Here is a 25,257-nt window from a genome sequence, read left to right as displayed (position 1 = left end):
TGATTAAAGATGACAAACAAAATGTACTAGCTAGTCCCTAATTAAATAAGTCAAATTTAGAAAGAAAAAATTAACAGAAGTTATAGCAATTAACAGTGATATGGCGAGCATTACTCACAGGTTTGATGGCATCATGACTTGGATTTACGTATTTGGACTACTAACTAGAGTTGATGAGTGGTGCAACAGCCATTATTTATTTAAGCTATATCTATGTAACATACATGGTTTCTAGTCACTTGCTGCTCCTACTGCTTACAACAAATGGTATCCGGACTTTAAATTTTCCATTAGTCCATGTAATTGCTCCAAACACATCATCATCATCTAGAACTGAAAGTGCCTTGAAATAAGCTGTATAGCTCAGTTTCTGTCCGTTCTTTGTAAATTGTAGTGGCGTTGGACCGACTCCAACTTCCAGACCGGGAGGCGCATAAATGATTGCAGTGTATGTTGTATCACCATCTCCACCAACGTTTGTCAGAGTCCTGCTTACCATCTTACTCTGATTTACAGAGAGGTTGAAAATTGCTATGGATGGATAGTTGATATTGGATATAAGATCAGTGCTCGAATCCTTCAGGCAAGCAAAACCATGGGGAAGATTTTTCGAGATTACTCTTACTGTGGATGTATCATATCCAATATAGCAAAGAAAGTTCAAGTAGTCAATGGTGCTAGTCTCATAAACTAGTCCCGGTTGCAGTGGTCCACTTGTGCCTACTTCTCCCGCCCCATAATCATAAGCTGTTGCTTCGACACCTGAATCTGTCGTTATGTGAGCCTTAACATTGTTCGTTTGGGACGCTGGGGTCAAATAAGGAAGGAAATTGGAGTTATTAGACGGATGGAACTCAAATTTTACAATTTAAAATTTTTGGTCTTGGATCTTAACCTGTTGTCATAATGGCTGATTTGATTGCAGAAGGGCTCCATGTAGGATTCTGAGATTTTACCTCTGCAGCAATTCCAGAAACATGTGGACATGACATGGAAGTTCCTGAGATCACGTTGAATAGTGGCGGTTCTTGACCTTTAAGAGCCTCTCCTGTATCATTACCCTTCCATGCTGCAATTATGTTGACTCCTGGTGCTGCAATATCGGGCTGCAAAGAGATTACGAAGGTAAGAATTCAGTCATGAAAACCATCAGATAGCAGGATCGTGAGACTTTGCCTTCAGGATGTTCCTTGCGATGGAAGAAGGACCTCTAGCTGAGAAGTATGCAACCATTGGCGCTGGCTTATAATTTGTCACTGTTGTGGTAGGTAAAATCGTTGCAACTGGATCTCTGTGAAATATTATGAAATTTGTCAATACTTAAATAGGTTTTCCGATTGCAAAGCTGATTTTTATCTTCAGATGAAGATAGTAATCATTGCCTTACTTAGTTGAGTTAATATAGGAAAGGATTTCAGCAGCATCCTCTGAACTGATGAGAGTCATTGGAAATTCCTTATAAGAAGCTGCAACTGCCCTTGTCTTGTCATCAACTAAAACTAAACCAATTCCTCCCAATTTTTGCACTTCTTCCTTCTTCTGATTCTCTGATAATTCACCATCTTCATTATCACAGAATACAATCTTTCCTTTGATCATATCCTTATCCATGGAATCTGGCCTGCAGTTTCTGAAGCAGAACATGTTTAAGGTATAAATATTAGAGCCAAAGAAGTCTAGGGTTCATATAAATTGTTAAACTTTCTTTTTCTTTCTGCAAGTAACAGGGTTTTAAAGCTATTGTTATTTGTAGACAGCCTACGTATTGCACACCTGGCATCATCTTCATCCCCATTAGCTGTCTTGGCTGCCTTTGCATATATCAGAGGGTGCAGTGGATATTTGCCGATATTAGCAAAATTTATGCCTTCACCCTGAAGTGAGAAGTATGAGCTCGTCAATTTTCAAACAACGTATTGTTTAAAGGTATATGTGATCTGAACATGGATCAGAAGGCAACCCTGATCCATATATAATCACCGTGCTCGGTTGGCATCATAATAGAATCATTGTTAGAATAGAAACAGGACTCTTGATCCTGTAATCAATTTATTTGTTAAATGAGGTGATGTATCGTGACTGCTAGTAATAATTCTGTCTAACAGACCTCTAAATTATGAAGAGCTGCAAGCTGGTTTGTGGGAAAAGTATAATTACCTTGATCACTTTGTTTCCGCCCAAAACAAGATCCGACTCAAAATCCCTGTCAATGGTAGTAGCAGCAACTGTCAGAATCCAGGGTGCAGCATTCACAACAGTTTCTGGGTCAGGCCCATCGTTCCCTGCAGAGCAGACGACAGTGATCCCATTCTCAACCGCATGAAATGCACCGATGGCAATTGGATCCTTGTTTAGATCTGGAATAAATGATGATGGCGCACCGACTGATACAGATAGTATACTAACACCATCCGCAATTGCATCATCAAATGCTTTTAAAATGCTGGATCCATAGCATCCATTCTCCGAACATACTCTATATGCAGCAATTCTTGATCCCGGGGAGCCACCTTTTGCACTCCCCTCAGCCAGACCATAGTAAGATGCATGCGGCACCACAGCTCCTGCAGCAGTTGAAGCAACATGACTGCCATGTCCAATCATGTCCCTAGGCGTTTGATATATTTTATCTTCGTCATCGTCAGGGCTATCGTAAAATCTAGCTCCAACGAGTTTTCTGTTGAGAGACGAATCAAAGACTCAGATGTCAAGTAATAAAGCGAACAAAATTTGATGATGCAACTCTGCCCGACAGAGCATCGTTACCTATTGCAGTTGGATGTGTTGAAGTTGTAACCTTCAACACAGGTTCCCTTCCAGGTTGATGGAATTGAACCCATATCCTTGTCGCTGAAACTCTCTGATTCAGGCCAGATTCCTAAAATCCACCTCACCGTTAGAAAACAGAATAACTATTCTCTAGGAATTTGAGTAGCACTTGAGGTTCACCTGAATCTATGAGTCCAATAACTGTGTCCAACCCATTAGAGGATGAGCTAGATTCTGAAGTGGGATATTTGTCAATCTCAATATCAGTTTGGTACTTCAGGAAGTCCCATGAATGAGTTGTGTGGAGTTGGAGGACAGGATCGGCAAAAACCGATGCAACTCCAGGCTTCTTTGCCATTGCTCGAGCCTCAGCTTCTGACAAACGAGCAGCAAACCCTGAGAACCCATGTCTATAGCTGTATACTACAGCATTCTTTTTCCTGGAATAAAACAAGTTACATAATTTTATCTAATTGAATAGGTTAACAGTTTCGGAATATTATTTTCCTTCCGCTTCTCTCATTCTCTGATCCATCTCCCTGTCCAGTCTAATTCCGGAAAGATATAAAAGCCATACCAAACTGAGAACAGTCCAACTTCTTAGGAAGTGGGCAAAGATAAAAAGGTCCCCCCACTAGTACTACATGATTGTCTTTTATGTGGTTTGTAACTCAATATTGTAGATTGCTACCAACTTAAAGGAAAAAAGAGTAATTGATTGAAATACTCACTGTTTGGATACAGAGCTCAAAAGCTGGACATAGTCGTCATCCAAGTAGCCATTGCCAGCCCCCATGTAAACTATATAAACACCATCCCTTACTACTGCAGCTGCTCCTGTTTCTATCAGAAAAGACACAAGAAAAAGAAGAAAGAATTCGAAAAGAGCTTTCATGGCTTTGAACTGATCCAAGGAGGACAAAGAAGCTGTCTCTTTTCAGAGTTAGTGATAGAGAGAGATACGGCTATGGCTATTGACTAAGACTGATATATAGAGCTCTCGTCCTAAACAGATAATCTTATTTATAATATAGCAATATTGTGCATGCAATTCCGTAATCGCACACCCGTCGATCTCATATTTGTTAATATCCACTTAATAGTGCGCCATTGCTCATCTTTTCTCCATTAGCAGGTGGCGGTGGTGTCGATTTTAAGTGGAGATAGGTAAAGATGAGAAATATTTCTCAAACTCCTAACGCAAAAATTTAGCAACTGAATCACTCATGCAATTTAGATGGATAGCTTTCTAAATTACCGGAAAGTGATTATGTTGTGGTAATGACAATAACAACACTGGAAGAATGAAAAAAAAAAAAAGAATTAAAAGGATTCTGTGAATTTCTTAAAATAGATGTAATTTTCTTTGTTCAAGAAGAAGCGAGTGCTAGTGGAGTGCACAATAACAACCATAAGTTTTTATAATTATAGATTCTTGTCAGATTAAGTAAATAATCAAATAAGAGTTATATATCAATTGGGTTTACTTACATTACTGCATTATATTTGATTTCAGGCTTGATGATAATAACTACAGGGTGAATTAGATTAAAATGGAACCCCCATAAAAAAAAAAGGGTCGATGAAACGTACGAAAATGGAGGCTTTTAGGCAGCACTTATATTATTCGATCTTGTTTCTTTGCAATGGACATAGAAACAATATATGCTTCTTTTCAGAAAAAGATAATCATGATTTGTATAACTCATAATTTTGGTGCACGTTCTCTTTGAACTTTTCATCATTCTTTTCATAATATGAGAGGACAATAACTTCTGATGGGTATCAATTTTAGTTTGGCAATAAGAAAAACGTGTTGGACAGGGCTACCACTGTCGAGTTTTAGGAAATATAATTTTCGATAATTAATAACAAAAATTCACTTTCAATGTTTTTTATCATCAACATTTGTTTATGTTGTGGGAGCTAACTAGAGAGATGCGCCCACTGCTTCCTTCAATTGATACGTCAGTATGCAGGGTTGATTGATTTAAAAGTTATATGTTAATTTAAATTATATTAGTCGAATATATTTTTTAAAATTGAAAGATTAATAAATTTAAGTTTATTATGTTTGTTAGAATATTTGCGGACAAACACAGCTAACAGATAAGCTAATAACTACATAATTATTCATGTAAATGATTGACTAATATATAGCTAAGTTTACAGCAAGAAAAATTCAAATACATATCTTAACAGTTCCCTACGATATCTCAGCACCTATAGAATAGATAAAGACATTTTGTTAATGTCTATTGTTTTACTAAGTCTTTATTCAATTCAAAACTAACTCAACAATCCCTCCCTTAAGTTAACTGTGGAACACAAGTTAGCTTAATCAACTTCCTTTTGAACTCCCAGCTGACTCCTGAACTTGATGAAGGCTTTTGTCTGCAAAGGTTTGGTCATCAAATCTGCAATTTGATCCTTGGTGCCACAGAATTCCAGTTTAATTATTCCATTTTGAACTAGCTCACTTAAAAAGTAATAACGAACATCGATGTGCCGACTTCTTCCTTGCATTACTGGATTCTTAGAGAGCTTGATAGTTGAACTGTTGTCATAAAATATGATTATTCCTTCTTCATGTGTACAACCAAGTTGCTCGCATATTCTCCTAAACCAGACTGCTTGGCTTGAGCATCTAGCAGCTGCTACAAATTCCGCTTCAGTGCTTGATAGTGTCACAATTGGTTGCTTTTTGGACAACCAATAAACTGCCCCTCCACCAATCGTAAAGACATACCCCGAGGTGCTTCATCGATCATCTAAATCACCAGCATAATCACTGTCGGTGAAGCCAACAAGTCCTCCACCATACCTCCTGTACATAATGCCATAATCAATTGTGCCTTTTATGTACCTTAGTATCCTCTTTGCTGCTTGAAGGTGCAGAGTTATTGGTTTACTCATGTATTTGCTAATAAGACTTACACCAAACATTAAGTCAGGTCTTGTAGTAGTAAGGTACATGAGACTACCTACAATCTGTTTGAAGTTTGTCTCGCATACTACAGCTTCCTTCGTGTCTTTGTGCAGTCTAGTTCTAGGAACAATCGCTGTCATTACCGATTGGCATCCTTCCATGCCAAATCTCTGCAGAATCTCCTTAGCACACTTCTTTTGGCATATGAAGTTCCCATGCAATGTTTGCATCACTTCTATCCCAAGAAAGTATTTCATGAGTCCCAGGTCCGTCATCTCGAATGTCTTCATCATGGATGCTTTGAATTCTTCCAACATGTACTCACTGTCACTTGTATAAATTAGATCATCAACATATACACTTATAATAAGTAAGTTACCAAAGCCTTCTTCAATGAAGTATCTCTCCATCCTAAAACCAAGCTCTTGGTGCCTGCTTTAATCCATAAAGTGTTTTATGTAGCTTGAGTACCTTCCCATCTGAGTCTTTCACCTTAAATCCCTGTGGTTGCTCTACATAGACATCTTCTTCGAGTTTCCTATGAAGGAACGTAGATTTAACGTCTAATTGAAGAATTTTCCACCTTCTTTGAGCTGCTAACGCCACTATGGTTCTCACTGTTTCAATCCTTGCAACCGGTGCATACACTTCACCATAGTCAACTCCATACTTCTGTGAATATCCTTTTGCCACTAACCTTGCCTTGTGTTTCTCTAAGGCACCACCTGCATCAAGTTTTTTTTTATAAATCCACTTAACACCTTTCACCTTTGCTCCATTCTGCAAGTCAACCAGGCTCCATGTTTTGTTCTTCTCAATGGATTCAATCTCTTTCTGCATTGCAGTGATCCAATGTTTTTCCTTTACAACTTCCTCAAAACTGTTAGGGTCATTGGATATGACCATCATGACCATGTCTGCAGTTGTCACATTCATCTCTTCTTCATTCACCTCTTCTCCACTCATATAATCACCAAGCCATACTGGAGTGCGACTGATTCTACCACTTCTAGTCTGGAGTTCACTTTGTGAGGCAGCAGTAACTGTGCTTGCTGTAGGAGCATTCAGGGCAGCAGGGGAGCGTGTTACTGCAGCTTCATTCAAGGCAGCGGATGAGGCAGAACTGCCCAGATCAGCCATACTAGCACTGCCCAGAGTAGTGGTACTACCCAGACTTGTTCCATTGATGCTTTCTTCGACTATAGTACTTCTACTAACTTCTCTTTCTTCCCTCCTTTGCTCTGAAGTTTTTTCAGACAATACATCATCAATTGTATCAGTTGTCTCCCAATCGAACTGCATCAAGTCCTCTATTGCATGTGTTGTTGTCCAATCCTAATGTCGATCTTCGTCAAACACAAGATCTCTGCTCAGTATGGTTTTATTAGTGGTTGCATTGAACAATTTGTACCCCTTTGACTCATCGCTGAAGCCAACGAATACACACTCCGTGCTGCGTTCATTAAGCTTTGTGCGTTTCTCCTTAGGTATATGGGCATAGGTAATGCAACCAAAAACTCTGAAATGTGCAACATATGGAACTCGTCCACACCATGCTTGCTCAGGTGTGACATGCTTGAGAGCAGTGCTGGGACATCGATAGCACATGATTGCTCCAATTGACTGCTTCGGCCCAAAACATCTTTGGCATCTTCTTTTCTGAGAGTATGGATCGCACCATATTAAGGATAGTATGATTCTTGCGTTCAGCTACGCCGTTTTACTGAGGGGTATATGCAGTGGTGAGTTGACGTCTCACTCCTTGTTCTTCACAAAATTGTCAAAACTTATTAGAATTGAACTCACCACTACGATATCTCAGCACCTATAGAATAGGTAAAGACGTTTTGTTAACGTCTATTGTTTTACTAAGTCTTTATTCAAATCAAAACTAACTCAACAATGTTTTGGTTTTAAAATATAATCTAAAGATTAAAATTAAAATTTATATACAAATAGAAATTTTTTTAGAAAATAATAAATAAAAATTACATATAATTATATAGTTATTAGATGAAAATATAGAGTTAAAGTAAGTAAAATTTAAAATATCAGTATCACTTTTTTATGAGTTAAAAAAATAATTTTAAGAGTTTAGGAAAAAAATAATAAGATAAAATAAAATAAATCCTTTTCAAAGATTGATGTAATTTTATATAAATTATGTATTATATACATATTTTAATTTTTAGCTTTATATTAGATTATGATGAATTTTATTATAATTTTTAAATTTAAAAATTAAATACAATTCACTTTTAATCGATTCTAGACATTTTTAAATCTATCATCAATCTAAAACAATTTGAAATTAATAAATTAATTTTAAGTTTTATCAAATTGTTCGGATTGGTCAAATTATTGATTTAGTTAAACACCCTCCAGTCATGTCACACATTTCATTTCTTTACACGAAAATTGGTATTCGCCAACTGCATGCCAGGTTTTTGTTTGTATGTATTTACGATCTTATGAACTTAAGATTGATATTTTCATTCATATGATGTCCAATTACGTTGGAGTAAATTGCACGTAGGAAGTTCGTGGAGAAACCCATTAATAATTAATATATTTGATGAATTTTTAAACTTAAAATTATTAAACGTAAGATTTATTAATTTATAAAAATAGAAAAAGTAAATTGCATATTCAGATCATCCTGTATATATGCATGCCTACCACTAATTGCATTGACAGAAAATAATACTATTGCGTAAACTACTAATCATATAAACACTTTTTAATTCTCTGATGCCCGCTTAGTCCATGATTTAGTGGAGCACTGATAGACTATTTTTTATCAAATAATTGGCCAATAATTAATTAATCTACGACTTGTTAATTACTCACAACTATTAATTTTATATATAAAAGTTAGAGTTCTAAAAAACATTAAATTGAAATTTTATTGTATATGTATTTAATTTATTTTAAAGTTGAATTATAGCGGCAACAAAATTGCATAGCCCATCCAAAGTTACTTTGAATAATTTCCAAGTTATTTAGAAGTCGGTTCATCACTTGCATTAATTTGTTCAAATTCAGATGCATCAGTCCATTAGTTTATTTTATTAATTAATAAATTACTAAAATAATTAACCGATAAGAATTTTAACATTTATTCAACACCGAAAATATTAATTGCATATCCAACACTCTTTTTATTCTATATTAACTATCTCGTTTTTAAATAAAAAAATTTCAAATTATGTATCACTTTTATATTTAATGCAACGTTACTTGATTCCATATTAACTATCTCGTTTTTAAATAAATTTTGTTTCTTTTCCCCATTTTTACTGGTATAGAAAGCCTAATAAGAAATATATGCTACAGATTCCAAATATCTCATAATATTCTTCTGATGTAGATTCACTTGGTTTAGTAATCTTCATAATATTTGGAAATTGATAAATGAAGTCCAGGAAGCTGATGCCACGACAATACAGTTTCAATAATTCATTAATAAGCTATATAATTAAGTAATAATTATCGAATCCAACTTCATAATTAGAAAGCAGAAGAGCAAGTTGTTTTAGCAGCCATTTACTAAGTAAGAACTAATTATGTTAAACCAACAGGTGTATTCATCCTTTTTAAAAATGGTAAAATTATATAAATATTTTCTTTAACTATTCAGTTTTTGCTATTTTATTATATGAATTTATTTCTCAACAGTGTGTTATATGAATTTCAAGTGTTTTTGACTGATCTAATTTACGTAAAATTAAGACCCACGTTCCTCTGAATAAATAGAACAAGCTCAGATGATGCATGTTCTATTGATACTGGTTGAGCAAGCTAAACTCAAAGTGGATGTTGCTGCATCTGTTCTTTAAATTCTGGGTATTTTACGATGATTATTACATAATCCGAACATATCAAAAATCACATTCTAAACAGATAAATCTAAGGGTTCTCATCAGCTCCTCATCGTCTGCGCATTCAATTCGTCATTTCTATTTTCTATTCTTTTTAAGACTTTGATTAAGGTACGGCAGTTTCATAAATGAGAGAAATGTCGGGTTTTCCTTGATTCTTTTGTACTTCTGTCCAATTTTAGATTTCTTTGATTTTTTGCTGTAGTGAATGAAGAAGAAGAAGAATGTGGGGGTATTTTGGATCATTAATGTCCATGCAATAACGTGTCACTTGATCTGTCTTGCTTATTCAAAGGGATGCGAGTCTCATTTTTACTTAATCTGCACTCTAATGAGACGATTTCAAATAAAAGCATTCAAATATACTGAAAAAATGGGAACTTCAATACAGGAAAGATTGGAAAATTTGAAATTTGTATGATTTCTCCTTCACAATTGTTTGGATCACTTACTAGAAAAATGGAGATTAGCTGATTAGCCTTAAGAAAATTCAACTTTTCTTTAAAAAAAGAATTAATTAATAAATTAAGCTTATTGATGGTAGTAAGTTAGGATCAGAGAGATGTTCAATTTTAGCTGTTCTTATGTTAACAAGGCCACTTCTCTTCAAAACCGCGACCTCTAAGCATCTCCAACAATGTTTTTCAAACTCTAAACAGGCCTTTTTACAAGTTCCTTTCAACTATTTTCAGACTGAAACGGTCGAAAAAGTACTGCACTTTATTTTCTAAATAGAACGACACGTTCCGACCATTCGAGCCGGGCCCGGGACGGAGTCGATTATCAGTAGTACTGTATGATTAAATTTACCACAACAAGAATTGTGGCCAAAAAGAGGTCGCTGATTCAATAACAATAAATAACCCAACAAATCAATGGAATATTGACCAATCAGCCATTGCCATATCCGAAATTGTCCAAGAAAATGGGTCACGTGACGGCAGCAGAAAAATACACATGTACCCCCAATCTTTTGGGGTTGTCGTTTCTGCTTATATTTGTTCTTATATGGTTAAGGTGCAGTATTATTGGATCTGTGAGGACCTACTTTTACCATACAGTAGTAGCATTTGTCTTCTAATTTCCCAGACGATCGAGTATTATTGAGACAGCTGAGTTATGTAACTATGTTATTATTGAAAATTATGATTTGAGTATTAAGAGATGCAACCAGAAAGGAAATAAGATTTGGCGATTCCCTCAAAAACAAACATGTAAATATGTTTCCTCCAGTACCTGAGGAGATAGCGCACTGCCAATGCCGCCCAGAGAAAAGTTACAGGAGGCATTGCACAATTGATATGTTTCCATTGCAGGCATTAACTTTGTAAAGCCAAACTGCTATACTATAGTAATAGTACCATATAAAATGAGAACACGATTAACCAATTTTAGCGCTTTGCAATAGGCGTTTTTGCACATCACATGTAACCCGTTAGCATGAAGCACGAAGGGGTTTAGGAAGACAAAAACAGAGAGAGAACTGTTGGGAGCAAACGACAACAATTGCTGAAAGATAGATGGGTGATCTATAATGATATTGATATCCATACATACCCAATCTATCCCATAATGATGATATATGCATAATATACTATAATATAATACTAGTAGACAAACGAAGGAGCAAATGTTGATTCCCCTTGAAATCATTTACATCCTAATTTCTCTCTCTATCTCTCTCCCCCCACTACTTGCGTCCTAACTGGGGAGAGAAAAAGCATCAGCACGTACAATTTAGACAACATTACATATTAAAGAAAAATGAAAATCAACAAAATACCCACAATTTGTCATCTGAGTTTGGAATCCAAAAGCTTCTCCTTTTCCTCCTTGGCCTCCTTTTTTTCTTTTCTCTTTTGTCCTCTATTCCCAACTGGTCGATAGAGATGTATCTAAGAATAATATCAGAAGCCCAGTGGTGATACATTTCAAAACATTTTCCTTTCACTCAGTCTCTCTCAATCGCTCTTGTAATGGCAATTTGTTTAGGTAGTGAAATTGAAGAAAGAAAAGAGTTAAGAAAAAAAACAAACAAGAGATGGAAGTAAAATCAAAACTGGATTTATTCTTACTTCTCAAAATGGAGCGGTTAAGGTTCTATATAGATTGTTCTTTTTTGGAAGCTGAGCAGGAGCTGCCAAGAACTGCAAACCGCAAAATACACACACACAAAGACACATTGTCTCTCTGTCAATCCAACCAATAGGGGAATAGCAGGATCTATTTGTTTGGGTGAATAAGAAAGAAAAAGCAATTTCCAAATAAAGAAACTAATCCATACAACCTTTCACATACCTTTTTTTGCTGCCTTCTAAGCTTAGCATTCTCTTCCATAAGTTTGTCTACTTCTAGTTCCAACTCTTGTGTGTAAGCCTGTATATATTATAAAATGGGCTAAAGAAATAAATAAAATAAACAGAACGAACACACTAAAGAAAATAATCACTGATCAGTTAAAAGCTAGTAAGGACACATGGGGTCGTCCATATATTTACTAAAGAATGCATCTTTTTTAGAAAGAAAGAAAAAGGCATGGATATAGAGGATAGAGAGATTCCTGCTTTCTAGCTCTGGACCGAGCAGCTGATTCTCTATTCTTGATCATGCGTTTATGTCTTCGATCACTAGAATTGTCATGATTTTCTTGAGGCCATTTCTTGTTAATATTGGGAGGTAGTAAAAGAGAAGAAGAACCCAAAACATCAAATGGAGAAATAAGAGAAGAACCAAAAGGGGTCGGTGTCTCAATTCTTGAATGACTATGCGAATGATGATTTGGTCTAGTACTAATGGGTGCGCTGTTCCCAATGTAATGAGAATCAGACCGAGAAGAATTATTCAAGCCTAACATAGTAGCAGGTCTTGGCCTTGAAGAATTCAAGAAACGATCACGATCAATGGCACGAGCAGAGAAGGAGACATGAGTAATTGGTGGTGTTGGTGGGTCTTTCTCAAAAGGTCTAGCCAAAGAATCTTGTAGAATCATACAAGGAAAAGCAGGGTGGTTGTTGGTGTTTCTTGGGGTCGTGCTAGGGCGGTCCTGAAGACAAGCTAGGTTAACATCTTTCCAAACTTCTTCCATAGATTTTCTTGGGTAATTATCATTTGTAGTTTGAGATAAAAAGGAAGTTGCAGAAGAGGAGGATTTTGAAGGAGAAGAGCTAGAGATGTAATTTTTGTTGTTGAAACTACCTTTAATGTTTCTTTTTGGAGATGGCCACATGCTGCAGAGAGACAATTGAGAGAGAGAGAGAGAGAGGTAGAGAGAGAGAGGGGAGGAGAGAAGGGTACAACGAACAAGAAGGCAAAATTGAATAGGAGAGCAAGAGGTGTCTCTGTCCTGGTTCGTGGGTTGTGCATAAAAATTGTACTATGTTATTATTTCTTTCTTTTTCCTTTTGGTATTTAATTAAAATTACAACTTCCAATGAACTGGGGGCGATCAGGTTTTAACTCATGTTTTTAGGAAATTATATTAGAAGAATATTGACACATCTAACTTAATATTTAAGATATCCTTCAAATTACAAATGAATATACAAACGGAACACAATATTTATACTTAGTTGCAGAATTATGTTACCACAAATTAACACAAAGGCATCTGAAAAGAAGAGAATACCTATTGTTGAGGTGAAGTTGCACTAGACATTTTCACAAAAAAGGTAAAAATATATATATAAGGAAAGAAAAAGCTAGATTTGGAAATGATTTTAGCAGGCAAGTTGCTGTTGCTGCCTGTAAAGAAAGGACGATGAAGTGAGTTACTGTTACAACCCGGAAAATACTTACCCACTCAGCTCCATCTGAGTGGTGATTGCAATTATGGTATTATTAAATATCTAAATTTAAAACATGCAAATATGTCTACTGCAGTGTATCAAAAGATATGCATGATTGCGCCACCATTGGCCACTTCATCAGGCCTAGACTTAATGCCCCAGCCTGGCTCATGATTTTATGATCTTCAATTCATAAATATTAGTATAATTTTAAAAAACTAATTCCACGTGCTAAATACCTATATCAATTAATAAATAATATTTTAATAATTATTTTACTCCTACTAATTAAGAAATAGACTAAATTTTGTGATGAATCAATTTAGGAAAAAAATAGTTATCTATTTTCTTATTTATATTTTCTCTAATAATACAATAACTTACCTTTCTTTGAAGAATTATGCAAATTACTAGTTCCTTTCTTTTTAACAAATCTAAATGACTTTTATTCTATAATTACAAAACCATAGAAGAAAGAAAGAAAATGAGTGAAAAATAAAAGACAAATTTGTTTTTAGAGATAAATGCATGAAAATAACATGTGATTTTATCATTTTATAAATTTTATTATATAATTTTTTTTCAAATAAAAAGAATCATGTAATTATAAATCGTGATAAAAAAATATATTTTATTATTAAAAAGTGTCGATTTGTAAATAGTCAAATATTAAAATTATGAATTATTAAACTTTAAACTCACGTTATCAACACACAAACAACATCATAATGATGATTTATCAGCGTAAAAATAGATAAAATTTTACATATAAAAATATTTTAACACTAAAATATTTTTCTATCATAATTTATAATGACGTACTTTTTTTATCTGAAATAAACTAACACTAAAAGTTATGCAATGATGAAGCCATTATGTACTTATCCTTTATTTTTACCCTTTTATATTTTACCTTCTTAATTGGGCATTTTAAAATAAGTAAGTAGAAATTACTCTTTATTTTTCAGGCTACTTGTTTTAATATCTTTTAAAGTAAAAACGGAAAATGAAAAATAATATTGATTCTTCTTTCTCTTTGATATTTTTCTTTTTTAAAATAATAAAAGTTACTTTTTTATTTTTAACGATTTCTTTCTTTCTCCAAATTCCAAGTAAAGGGTTAAGTCTAGAATCTTTAAACTAAAGCTTGTGACGAAAAGTGGCGTTCCCTTATTGAACAAAGAATTGGTGTTTGGTTATTAAGATTCAATAACACCCTTTATTCAACGGTCACGCAAGTGGATAGCCCGTTGCTGTTTTATAACTTTGGTCAGAAGAAGAGTCCGTCGTCGGTGCTTTAATTAGAAGCATTTTACTAAGGGACAAAGGGTCAAATATACCCCAGAACTTGTACTGTAGGTTTAAAGAAGCATAATTTCAACTTTTCTAACAGATAAACCCGTAGCTTTTATTTTAGGACCCAATCAGTCCAAATTAAATCTAGAAAAAGTGTGTACTTCGCACTAAAAAAAAATTAAATAATTAAAAATGTATAAAATCTTTTTCTAATTATATATTCATTTTAATAATCTTTTTTTCAAAAAATTAGAAATAAGTAATAATGAACTATTATGATACTTTTTCAAAAAAAAAAAAAAAAAAACTCTAGAGGCACTATTGCCGCCACAATAGCATTGTCATCATCACTGTCTTTGTTGCCACCATAACATCACTAAACACTATCACTGTCGCAATTGCCACAGTAATAGCACCTTCACCGTCATCGTTGCCACCACAATAGAACTGCTAATGTTTCCAAAAAAAAATATCATAGCAACAATGCCTTTCACATTACAAGCTATTAAAATCATAATTATATAACCAAAAGCACATACTTAAATATCCCATAATAAATAAATTCAAATCCATTACAGATAATGATTAACTACAAAAAATTGAAGAAAATGGACCCATAAAGTAATAAAACCCACAAATCAATTCCAAAAGAAAAAAAATCTATAAATCAACTACAAACTCAGTGATCAATTATAGAAAATTACGGAAAATGAATCCAATAGTCGCCTCCATCATCAAAGCTAGAATTCACCCACCACAACTGCAATCGAACCCACCTGTCATCACTATGAAAGCCATCCACCGTCTCTATTGCATCAAACTCACTTGTTATTACCGCCGAAATCAAGGTCTTTTTTTCCTTTTTAGTAGATTTTGGCAATACCAAAAAGCTCAAAATTGATATTCATAACCAATAAAAAATTAAGACTTTAACAAAATAAAAAAGGTTTGCAATTAACCAAAACTCAAAACTGATTAGAAGCCAAGATTAAGGCTTGAATGCAATTTAAATAAAAAATACAAAGGCCAACCTAAAACTTCATGCAATACCAACACCATTATTGCAAGCTACCAACCAACGGTGCCACACTCACTGTTGGAATCTTTATATCTTAAAAGATTTGGTTTTGTTTATTGATCTAATTAATGATTAATCAACAAAGAGATTTTGAAGTCCCGATATGAAAACAAAACGAAGAAATGCAGTGATTTCAGTTTAGGTGATTGAATAATTTGATTAGATTTTTACTATTTTAGAATTTTTGCAGAAAGAAAAGAGATTTAGAAGGAGAGTAGATTCAACAAAAAAAAGTCAACTTATGGGCTTGATTTTATTTTGTGAAGAAAATCAATATGTAGAAGGTTTGGTTTCATTCTTCCTTTTTCTTTTGTTGTTTTAAATTCTTAATTTTCTCTCTATGCGCTTTTCTATAGTAAACTTTCTATTTAAAATGTGTACAACAACACACTTGCTTGGCTATGTCAAAATTTGGATAAGTTTGATATTTAAATAGAAGTAATGGACCTATTTATTATAAAGGTTAGAATTGGACTTGTTTGATCCCTTTGTCCTTTTACTTAGTAGCTTAAACCAAATTTTCTTAACTAAGGATAGTGACAGAAAGAGGGCAGTACGGTATTTTAGTGAATAAAAACAGCTAAGTAAGACAGTAGAATAAGACTGCCATACGTCTATATTTTACCTATCAGACATCAAATACAGAAAGAGAAGAGTGACACGTCTTGTCATCAGCAGACAACAAACGCATACCTGGAGCCTCAAGGTAGCAGGACAATGAATTTTTTATATTTTTTGGGTACACAGTAAACATAAAACTTTAAACAGAGAGGCAACCACACACCCTCCCTGCACCTTTGTCATCTTATATATTATGCCTGTTTCTCTAGGCAGTTGCTCTTGTTTAGATTCCTTTCATAGCTACCCTAACCAAACTTACAGTTATCCTTTCTGGTTTCGCTCTTCTTGCCCTAAGAATACCTAACAAGTCAAGTCTCCCCATATGAATAGCAAAGAAATATTATTAAAGAAAAACACTAAAAGGTTTAGCATTAATGAAGAAATATCCATAGTTCTTCCCACCTTAGAGATGATGGAAAGAGCCACGCAGGCAGAATAAGGACCAGAAGTGTATCCATGATAAGATGGGCACTAAAACCTGGAAAATTATAACCACGCAGTACAAAACCACAATACTATTGATTCATCTAAAATGGAAAAAATGTTCCTGTTCCTTTATAGTGGCAGCACGTACAATATTATTGGTTGATTTTGCATGACCTGGTTTTTTGCCATTTAGGTTTTTGGTGCTGCTTACAGTTCCTCACGACCTCAACAACTCCCAATTCCTACTGCCTACGCTGCATTCACCATATATATTCCTGCAAATAGTCCAACCAGATTTCTCTTAACAGCTACGATAATTGGGTAGAGGAGCCAGAGGGAGTCTTGTCAAAAACTGACATTTGAATACATAACAGTTGTCAAATCTGAAAGAAATTTTTATTTTTTTTATCAGTTTTCCATACCTTATTTAGGTAATAATGCCGTCACCAAAGTCTTATCCCATCATTTCCACTTCGTACTGAAGAAAAAACATGATGTCTACCACTGGAAGCTGAGCTCATTCACGTTCCAACACAATTGGCAGCTGAAAAGCGTAGTGCCATTCTGAGCTGAGGAAATGATGGCAAACCAATCAAACGAATACACTTCCATCCGGCTCCTTTAATTGTAACCTTTAGTTGACAATATTACTTTGTTGTCTTTCTTTTTTGTTAGAGACTATATGTTGTTGGTTGCTAGTTGAATTAGAGGATTTCTTTTAAAAAACATTTCTAGTTGAGACATAAACGAACGTTACTCCGGCCAGAATATACGCTTTTACTATTCTACAAGGAAAAGTTCATCCTTTTTTCTTTTGTTACAATCAAAGACTCAAAGATGCCGATTTCTTTTTCACTTTTTGCTACATAGTTGTTCCAACCAAAGAAGGCAGGCCTTCCTATTACCTAATTTCAGCCCTGACGAACTGCTGATGGACTTGCACTAAACATTCGAACTTTCCATTCCAATCTTTTCTTTATAAATTATAAAATTTAGATAGGTTCAAATTGAATTTCATACAAAATTCACGAGGAATACTTTGGACTATAATAATTAATATGTCCCACTACGAGAAAACATATACAAGTTATAATCCATAATTGGCCTTTTTCACTTTTTTTTTTCCGGACTGGGTCATTATAAATATTCAATTACGATTTTTATTAGTCAAATATCGATTAATTAAAGAATTATACACAATAATAGCAAAAATAAAATTAGTCCAACTACGTATTTAAATATTCATTACAAGACAAGTTTCAAAAATGTTGCATTATCATATAACTCAAAATATTTAAAATAAAGCATATAATTTAGTCAAATTATTAAATTATTAAACTAATTTCAAAATCTGTCTTAAATAATCTTAATGCGTTTAAGTATAAATTCTTTTAAAAAGATGAAGACTTAATTGATAAAATTCAAGACAGAAGGACTTGATAGACGAGATATAAGAATGTGGAGACCAAATAACATATTTTGCATACTGAGATAAAGCCCTTTTTAACCGTCGGACAAAAGTTTAAATTTCAGAAATAAAAGTATGAGAACTTGAAACCAGAAAAGATACTAAGTATAAAAGCTTAAAGAACAGAAAATAGAAGTATAAAGACTTAAAATCAGAGTGCTAGAACTCGATAAAAGAAAAAAAGAGTACAAAAGGCAAGATATAGTTATGTTATTCCCATATGACAAAAAGATAAAAAGAGTTCAAGATGAGAAACAAAAGATAAGATTATTATTCCTATATGAAAAAATTAAGATGAGTTCAAGTAATATGAAAAACCAAACAAATAAAAATAAAAAAGGGACGAACGAGTCGCAAAGCATAGAAAGCATATGTAGAAAAGAGAGAATCATCAGTGCAACCATTTCCAGCAACTATGCACAGAAATGGATTACAACTCAAACCCCTTTATCGAAATACGAGTTTTATGGTAATACATTGCTTGCCTTAGGAGAATCAACTCACAAATTTTGCAATGCTGAGAAAACCATTTTTTCAAATGCCACCAGGAAATGAAGAAGAAGTAGAAATAGAAGTAGTAGAAGAAGAAGAGATGATTATCATCCACACCAGAACCAAGCTATACAAGAACCAAAATTCTTCCCACTTAACGACCTATATGTTCTTTTTTTTTTTTCTCTTTCGTTTCTTTCCCTGATTTAAATACCTATATATTTTCTTATTTGATTACCTCCATGCCCTTCAGCAAAATCTGTCAAAACCAGGCACCGCTAAAAATAAAAGTCTCCCTGACCTTCTGTAGCAGCATTCATCTCCCTTGTTATGAAACAATACAACATCCCAAGAGGATATGTTGCTTAAATAAAACGTGTTTCAGCTTGAACTTGCATCCTCAAAACCTTCCCCTTGAGGGATCAGTGACTCAGCTGTCAACCCAGATGAATTCACTGCAGCATCCTCAGAGTTAGAGGATGATGAAACTGCCGTGCTATTTTGGTTGGCAGCGACTTCCTCCACTGTCATCGTTTGAAAAGTAGTCAGCAAATTGTGATTCGATGCACTCAATGTTTGCTGGCTTGAATCAGTAGGAAGCCTACTAGAATTAGGTATCCATTGCGTCCAATCATTACGTCTTCTCACTTTGTCATCCTGGATTAATATTTCAATATCAGTCGAATAAAAACTTCACAAGAGTCTCAATGCATAAGCTAAAGAAAAGAAAAGGCAAATATTGAGCACTGTTCTAACTTAAGTTGAACACAAAACTCTGAAATGGTTAGAAATAAGTTATCATGTGGAAGAAAATAAACTGATTTTGTTTTAGATTTCATATTATAACAGATGAAAGTACCTGTACTTCTAGAAAAGTTGAAGTCCTCAAGGAATCCAAAACTAAATGGATGTCATTAGTCATTTTCCTAACCTGTAAAAAGAAAGCCAGAATATGATATACAAGCCCATCTATTAAGAATTATATCTAAACAAGCATAAAGGAATTAATCAGTTTCAAGCACTTTGATTAATAAAACAAACGCCTGCAATTAACTCCTTCGTATTCCAAAATAGTCTTAAACCATAACTCTATTTCAGGATAACCTGCTTACACCGAGACTAATACTCGAGCATAAACCAAACCTGTATCTATTAAATCCACGAATAAAAAATAACTGTTGAACCTTGAGATAATCTGGCTCAGTATACATTCACGACCTAAAGCTCTCCACGTGATTCAAAAAACCTTAACCCATGTCAGGTAGTATGTCATAAAGCCATTGCATAATCTCAGATCCCCAAAGATAAATAACTAGCTTTTTCCAAAGAGAAACTTACAATACTGATGATCCATGCCCTTTTACTTTGATAAGATTGTTCCTCTCCAAATCTATAGTGGCTATCTCCATAATTAAAACTTCAATTACTTAATTAAGGAAACAACAGAACCAGCTAATTAAGCTTTCAACGCCCTGAATCGAAATCACTTGCAAAAACAAGTAGATCATGCAGGTCAATAATGATGATTTTCTAAACTCAAGCATATCTTAAATTTCAGGACATCAGCCTCTTGCTGAACATTTGCATGATCAACTCCCCCAGTTAAATTGAAAAAGGATCCAAGACAGTGGAAAGTGGACAAACAACGGGACACGCCTCATCATCACTGGTGATGATAAAGGCAAAAATGTAATTGCAAACAAGAACAAGATGAAAAGGGAGAATAGGTGGAGCAACAAATGGAGATTATTGAAGATTTAAAAGGGAATGAATGAGCTTCTCAGACATAATATATCATATCTTCCCTTTGTCTATTTCCACTCTAACAATAATGCAAGATAATACATCCAAAATAGTGATTCAGAATCACGACTTCCACATGAACTTCGCAAAAGCGCATGGCAAAGCAAACAAAATTATAGCCACAAAAACAATAAGATTACAGATCATACAAACAGTCTAATTGTCAAATGAAGTTGTATCTAACTAGACGAATGGCCACTGAATAGAAGGATATGTATTCAAATCAGACATCAAGGTCAAAAGCAATTTTTAAAGGTTGCAAGAAGTTTTCAAACCACAACCATATTAACTACATAAAGAACAAATTCTGAAGCAGAACACACAATCGGGAATTTGGGATATTAGAAACTCAAGATAAAGGGTAGAAAACACGCATAACAAAAAGGTGTATCTTTCTATTCACATATTTGGTAATAGTACATGTGCTCTCACTGAATCTATTAATTCTAGAATTTTGATTTTAAAGTATATCTTCTATGACTTGCTCCAATTATTAATCTTCAAAAAATCACTTTTCAATTAAGACAATTTTATAATCATCTCAAGAAATCCAAGTTCTTATATAAAAAAACTGTTTTGTTTATCATAGTTGAATAAACAACACAATTTTAGAGTTTGCTCAACTTCTGTGGATACTAAAATCAAGGTCAGGCAGTCAACTAGTAAGTGCAAGATACACACAAAGCTAATGACATGATATAGATCGACAACTTAAGCCCCATAATCAGAAATCAAAATCCTGAAGCTCAGTCATAAACTGCACTTTCTCCATTAAAACCTGCTACAGTAATAAACTTCAGTTGCACAATTAAAACCTGCTGCTGGTAAAATTCACATAATTAAGGACTGCTATTGTATACAAGCTCAATTATTCGACTAAAACCTGCTATTGAATAAAATTTCACTTACTCGATTAAAGCTTGCTATTAAAGTAATAGGAACCCAGCCCTGGTCATCCATGTTTGACTTCAAAAAATCATCTTTAACTAAATTACCATCACTGCAACAAGTGAACAACAGTTGCATAGGAAGTTAAGTTTCCAACAGAATATAGAAAGACAACAACAGATTTACTAAATTAATCACCATTATAGAAGGGCCACCAATGTAATGATACCTGAAATAATATTCTATCTGACGGACTAAAATATCAGGCAAAGGAGGTTCAGAAACAGGCATCATCACTGGAGATGGTGGATGTGCGATGAAAGGCACCCCCCTATATGGCTCCAATGGCAATGCAGGAATATACACCAAATCTAAAGAGAGCATCAAAATTAATTCAAAGCCACTCCAGTTTTCTTGTTTATTTGATAAACAAGAGTCTGCTAAAATATAGTCAAGGCCAGTACTTACCATACAAATTATCTATCAATCCACAATAAGATAACATGCATATAAATATATATATAGAGAGAGAGAGAGACATAATATGCAGCTCATAAGAAAAATGCTTACCAGGAAAACCCATGGGATTAGCAAAGGGTCTCACAGTCTGAGATGGAACAAATGGAGCAGTATTTTGTGGTGGAGGACTAACAAAGCCCCTTGGGGATCTCTGAGGCTGAGCAGGAACATCTCTGCCATTCCCATAATGTCCACGGTCCTGATCACGCCTACCCCCAAAATTATTATTGTAGGACCCATCTCCACGCGGTCCAAAGTTGCCTCTTCGAGAAGAATGTCTGTGATCATTTACCACAGGTAATGGAGGCACAAACGCCCCAACAACTGGTCTAGGTTCCCAGCTGTTGCCCCTTGGAGATTGATCTGGCACTACAGGAACCAGATTCGCATAACCATTGGGAGGCATTGCAAATATGGGATAAGGTGGTGGTGACGGTGGTGGTTGTGGAACATGAGTAAAAGTGCTTTGAGAATGTCCACCTCCAGAGCTACCACCGCCGCCACCACCAGCACGCTTCATAGGCCTTTGTCTAGCTGGCATCACATGATTTGATGTTGAATTAGATTTGGCATTAGTGGGAGCTTGCTTCTGAGATATGACAGGTCCCTGAATTAATGTAACAAAATGAAATACAAATATTTCAATTGACACAAGGTTATAATACTTCGCAAAACAAAAACTAAACTGAAATAATACTAAACAGAACAATTGACAAAGACTAATACATAAAGAATTCAATAAATAAATAATATTAGGGATAATACTAAGAAAAAAGAAACCTGAGGAACAGCAGGCATTGACGATGATCCATCAGGCGGTGGTGGTGATGATTTGGGAGAAGCTTTATTAGTAGATTCAGATAAAGCAGGCCAAGAAACAGCTCCCATCACAGGACTAACAACAACCTCAGCCGCTAAGCCATTGGGCGACGGCTTTCTCCAAGCCGGCTTCTTCGGCGTCCCCGCATTTCCATTATTACTTTCCGTACTCTCTGAATTTTCCGTCTGCTGCTGCGGCGGCGGAGAGGACGCCTTAGCAGGTGAGGAGCAATCAGGAAAAGGAAATTGCTCCTGCAGCAGCGGCGGAGCTAGGTGTTGAAGAGGAGGTATCAAGACCGGCTCGGCTCCTCGAACCACCTGAGCCCAAGCTGAGGGAAAGTTTTTTCTCTTTTGAGGACTGTTGATAATATCAGCAGCAGCAGGTTGTTGATTCTGCGACGAATCAGCCGTCATCGCCATATACAAATAATGCAACAGAATTAGGGTTTCAGTGATAAAGGATGAATTTTGATCAGTATTAAAATATAAACTATCAAACAGAAAAAATAAAAATAAAATATTAAGGTTGGTTAATTAATTAAAAAATTTAATTAATCAACCAAAAACGGAGATTAGATTAGACGTGTTAATTTTGAGAAATGTATGAAACTAATAAACAGATTCATAGACCGATCTGTATCATGAAACCCTCAGTCATTATAACACCGTCACTCTCCTTCTTCTCCCTCTTAATAGTTTTTGTTTTTTCTTTTTTCTAATTCCTCTCTCTCCGTTTTGCTTTTTGGCCTTTGTTTTGCGGAGAGTAGTAGGAAGATGCAAGAATTTGGCATGTTATGTTGTATGACTTGTTGTAAAATGACGGATATATCCTTTTTGTCTAGTTTTTCTGTTTCTATCGTCTTATGAAAGTTTTTGTTTTAACTCAATTATTATTTACCCCCTTTCTATTAAGTATTTACCCCATCCTTATCCTCTCTCTATTTTCTTTTTATAAATTCTTTCTACTATCTCTGCATTAGAAATTCCACGACTATTCAGAATAACACTGAATATAGACGCATCATAGTGCTTTAGAATATCCCCCAATACCCATATACATTTGCTATTAATTTGTTTAAAATTACTTTTTCTATAGGACTATTTTATCTAAATTTATATTGTAAATTATTGTATTAGTTTGTATTATGGGATATACTGTGTGCTTAATTCTATGAATTTAAATTTCACATTTAGATTTCAAATCTAAGATTTAAAATCTATCAATTTAAATAGTGCAAATAGTTTTGAAAATTTTAATTTAAAATACGTTAGTTGAATACTTTATCAATTAATTTATATTTGAAATTGAAATTAAAAAATTATTTACTCGCTTTGTATAATTATATATTCAGAATTTATAATTTATAGGAAAGTGTAATAGGACTTAGAGATTAACATTTATAGGGTGCATATGAATTTATAAACTTATTCATAGTCATTTTTCGTTTATATTTAAAAAAAAAAAATACGCAATAATATAAAGATAATTTCTTTGAAGTATAAAATCTAAAATCAAGAATAAAATCTTGTTAGTTATGGATTAACACAATTTAGGATATTTAAGTATAAAATTCAAAATAAAAAATAAAATCTTGTTAGTTATGGATGAACACAATTTAGGATATTTAAATATAAAATTCAAAACAAAGAATAAAATTTTATTAGATATGGATTAACATAATTTTTAGGTTTTCAAAAAGGGAAAAAACATGGTAGTACAATAAAACTTTTTAAATTTCTATTGAAGAACTAATCCTTAAGATATTAATCAAATCCAGTCCAACTCTTTATTTTTGAAAATTTTTAAACTCAAAATGGATTTAATTAAATATAATTATGGATGAAATATTGACTCCAATTCAGATTGATAGCTGAAATCATCATCATACATATATTCAAAATCAGCACAAATCTCAGTACAAAGAAAGGAAAATTGATTATCCAACTATTCAAAGAATAATTGCAGTGATTTCATTTTATGTTTTAAGATTAACGAGTAGGATTGGGTCTATTACTTTTAATACGAATGTGAAACTGAAAAGCTGTTAAAGGGCAATATTGGGATTAAAGTTATAAAAGATGAGCGCAAGGCATGACGCAACTAGTACAAGAACCGAGGACAGGGAATAAGTTAAACCAATACACAATAATCACAAAATAAAAGTTATGTAAATTAATAGGAATTATAAATAACAACTCTATTTTTATTATAATATTTAAATTTTTCTTGAGCCAGTTTATAGTAACATACGGTTTTGAATTTTGAAATAAAATAATATTTATTTTAATATATAAAAATATTTTAAAAAATAATTTTAATTAGCATTTTAATCATTATTAGTCATTTATATTAATTTGATTGAACCACCATTTCAATTTTAAGTTACTATACTACATTAATAAAAAACTATATTTTAACTATTAATTATTATTTCAAACAAAATTAATTATCAACTAATAATTAAAAAATAAAATATATTTTA

The 25,257-nt window shown here is 33.9% G+C and overlaps 4 protein-coding genes and 1 long non-coding RNA gene across 7 annotated transcripts; 1 reads left to right on the top strand and 4 right to left on the bottom strand.

Moving 5' to 3' along the window:
- Window positions 1–24: 24 nt before the first annotated feature.
- Window positions 25–4,015, bottom strand: LOC8274705 (CO(2)-response secreted protease). Its single transcript, XM_048371414.1, has 9 exons — window positions 3,501–4,015; window positions 2,950–3,209; window positions 2,767–2,878; window positions 2,158–2,677; window positions 1,774–1,874; window positions 1,388–1,630; window positions 1,177–1,291; window positions 896–1,106; window positions 25–807 (listed from the first exon to the last, which is right to left on the bottom strand). The coding sequence occupies exons 1-9, from the start codon at window positions 3,662–3,664 to the stop codon at window positions 236–238; spliced, it is 2,298 nt and encodes a 765-aa protein (XP_048227371.1). The 5' UTR covers window positions 3,665–4,015; the 3' UTR covers window positions 25–235.
- LOC125369355 lies at window positions 1,515–2,123 on the top strand. The gene is made up of 2 exons (XR_007214902.1): window positions 1,515–1,651; window positions 1,754–2,123. It is a non-coding gene; the product is annotated as an uncharacterized LOC125369355 (long non-coding RNA).
- Window positions 4,016–5,529: 1,514 nt separating the features above from the next.
- Window positions 5,530–6,108, bottom strand: LOC107261085 (uncharacterized mitochondrial protein AtMg00810-like). Its single transcript, XM_015717840.1, has one exon. It carries the CDS (start codon window positions 6,106–6,108, stop codon window positions 5,530–5,532), a length of 579 nt encoding a protein of 192 aa, XP_015573326.1.
- A 5,084-nt stretch (window positions 6,109–11,192) lies between these two features.
- On the bottom strand, window positions 11,193–12,941 carry LOC8274706 (protein FD). Of its 3 annotated transcripts, none has more exons than XM_015718873.3 (4): window positions 12,140–12,941; window positions 11,878–11,955; window positions 11,655–11,726; window positions 11,193–11,549 (listed from the first exon to the last, which is right to left on the bottom strand). In XM_015718873.3, the coding sequence occupies exons 1-3, from the start codon at window positions 12,803–12,805 to the stop codon at window positions 11,658–11,660; spliced, it is 813 nt and encodes a 270-aa protein (XP_015574359.2). In that variant the 5' UTR covers window positions 12,806–12,941; the 3' UTR covers window positions 11,193–11,549; window positions 11,655–11,657. The 3 variants fall into 3 exon arrangements, with proteins under 3 accessions (XP_015574359.2, XP_015574361.2, XP_015574357.2); XM_015718875.3 differs by having other exon boundaries at window positions 11,193–11,474; window positions 12,140–12,940; XM_015718871.3 differs by having other exon boundaries at window positions 11,193–11,726.
- A 5,661-nt stretch (window positions 12,942–18,602) lies between these two features.
- On the bottom strand, window positions 18,603–23,623 carry LOC8267818 (la-related protein 1C). The gene is made up of 6 exons (XM_048370710.1): window positions 22,736–23,623; window positions 22,007–22,562; window positions 21,666–21,807; window positions 21,458–21,548; window positions 19,605–19,676; window positions 18,603–19,402 (listed from the first exon to the last, which is right to left on the bottom strand). Exons 1-6 carry the CDS (start codon window positions 23,192–23,194, stop codon window positions 19,127–19,129), a joined length of 1,596 nt encoding a protein of 531 aa, XP_048226667.1. The 5' UTR covers window positions 23,195–23,623; the 3' UTR covers window positions 18,603–19,126.
- Between the last annotated feature and the right edge of the window lie 1,634 nt (window positions 23,624–25,257).

The sequence above is a fragment of the Ricinus communis genome, chromosome 2 (assembly GCF_019578655.1).
Source record: "Ricinus communis isolate WT05 ecotype wild-type chromosome 2, ASM1957865v1, whole genome shotgun sequence".
NCBI classification, from domain to species: domain Eukaryota; kingdom Viridiplantae; phylum Streptophyta; class Magnoliopsida; order Malpighiales; family Euphorbiaceae; genus Ricinus; species Ricinus communis.
This window is presented reverse-complemented; position numbering and strand designations above follow the sequence as displayed.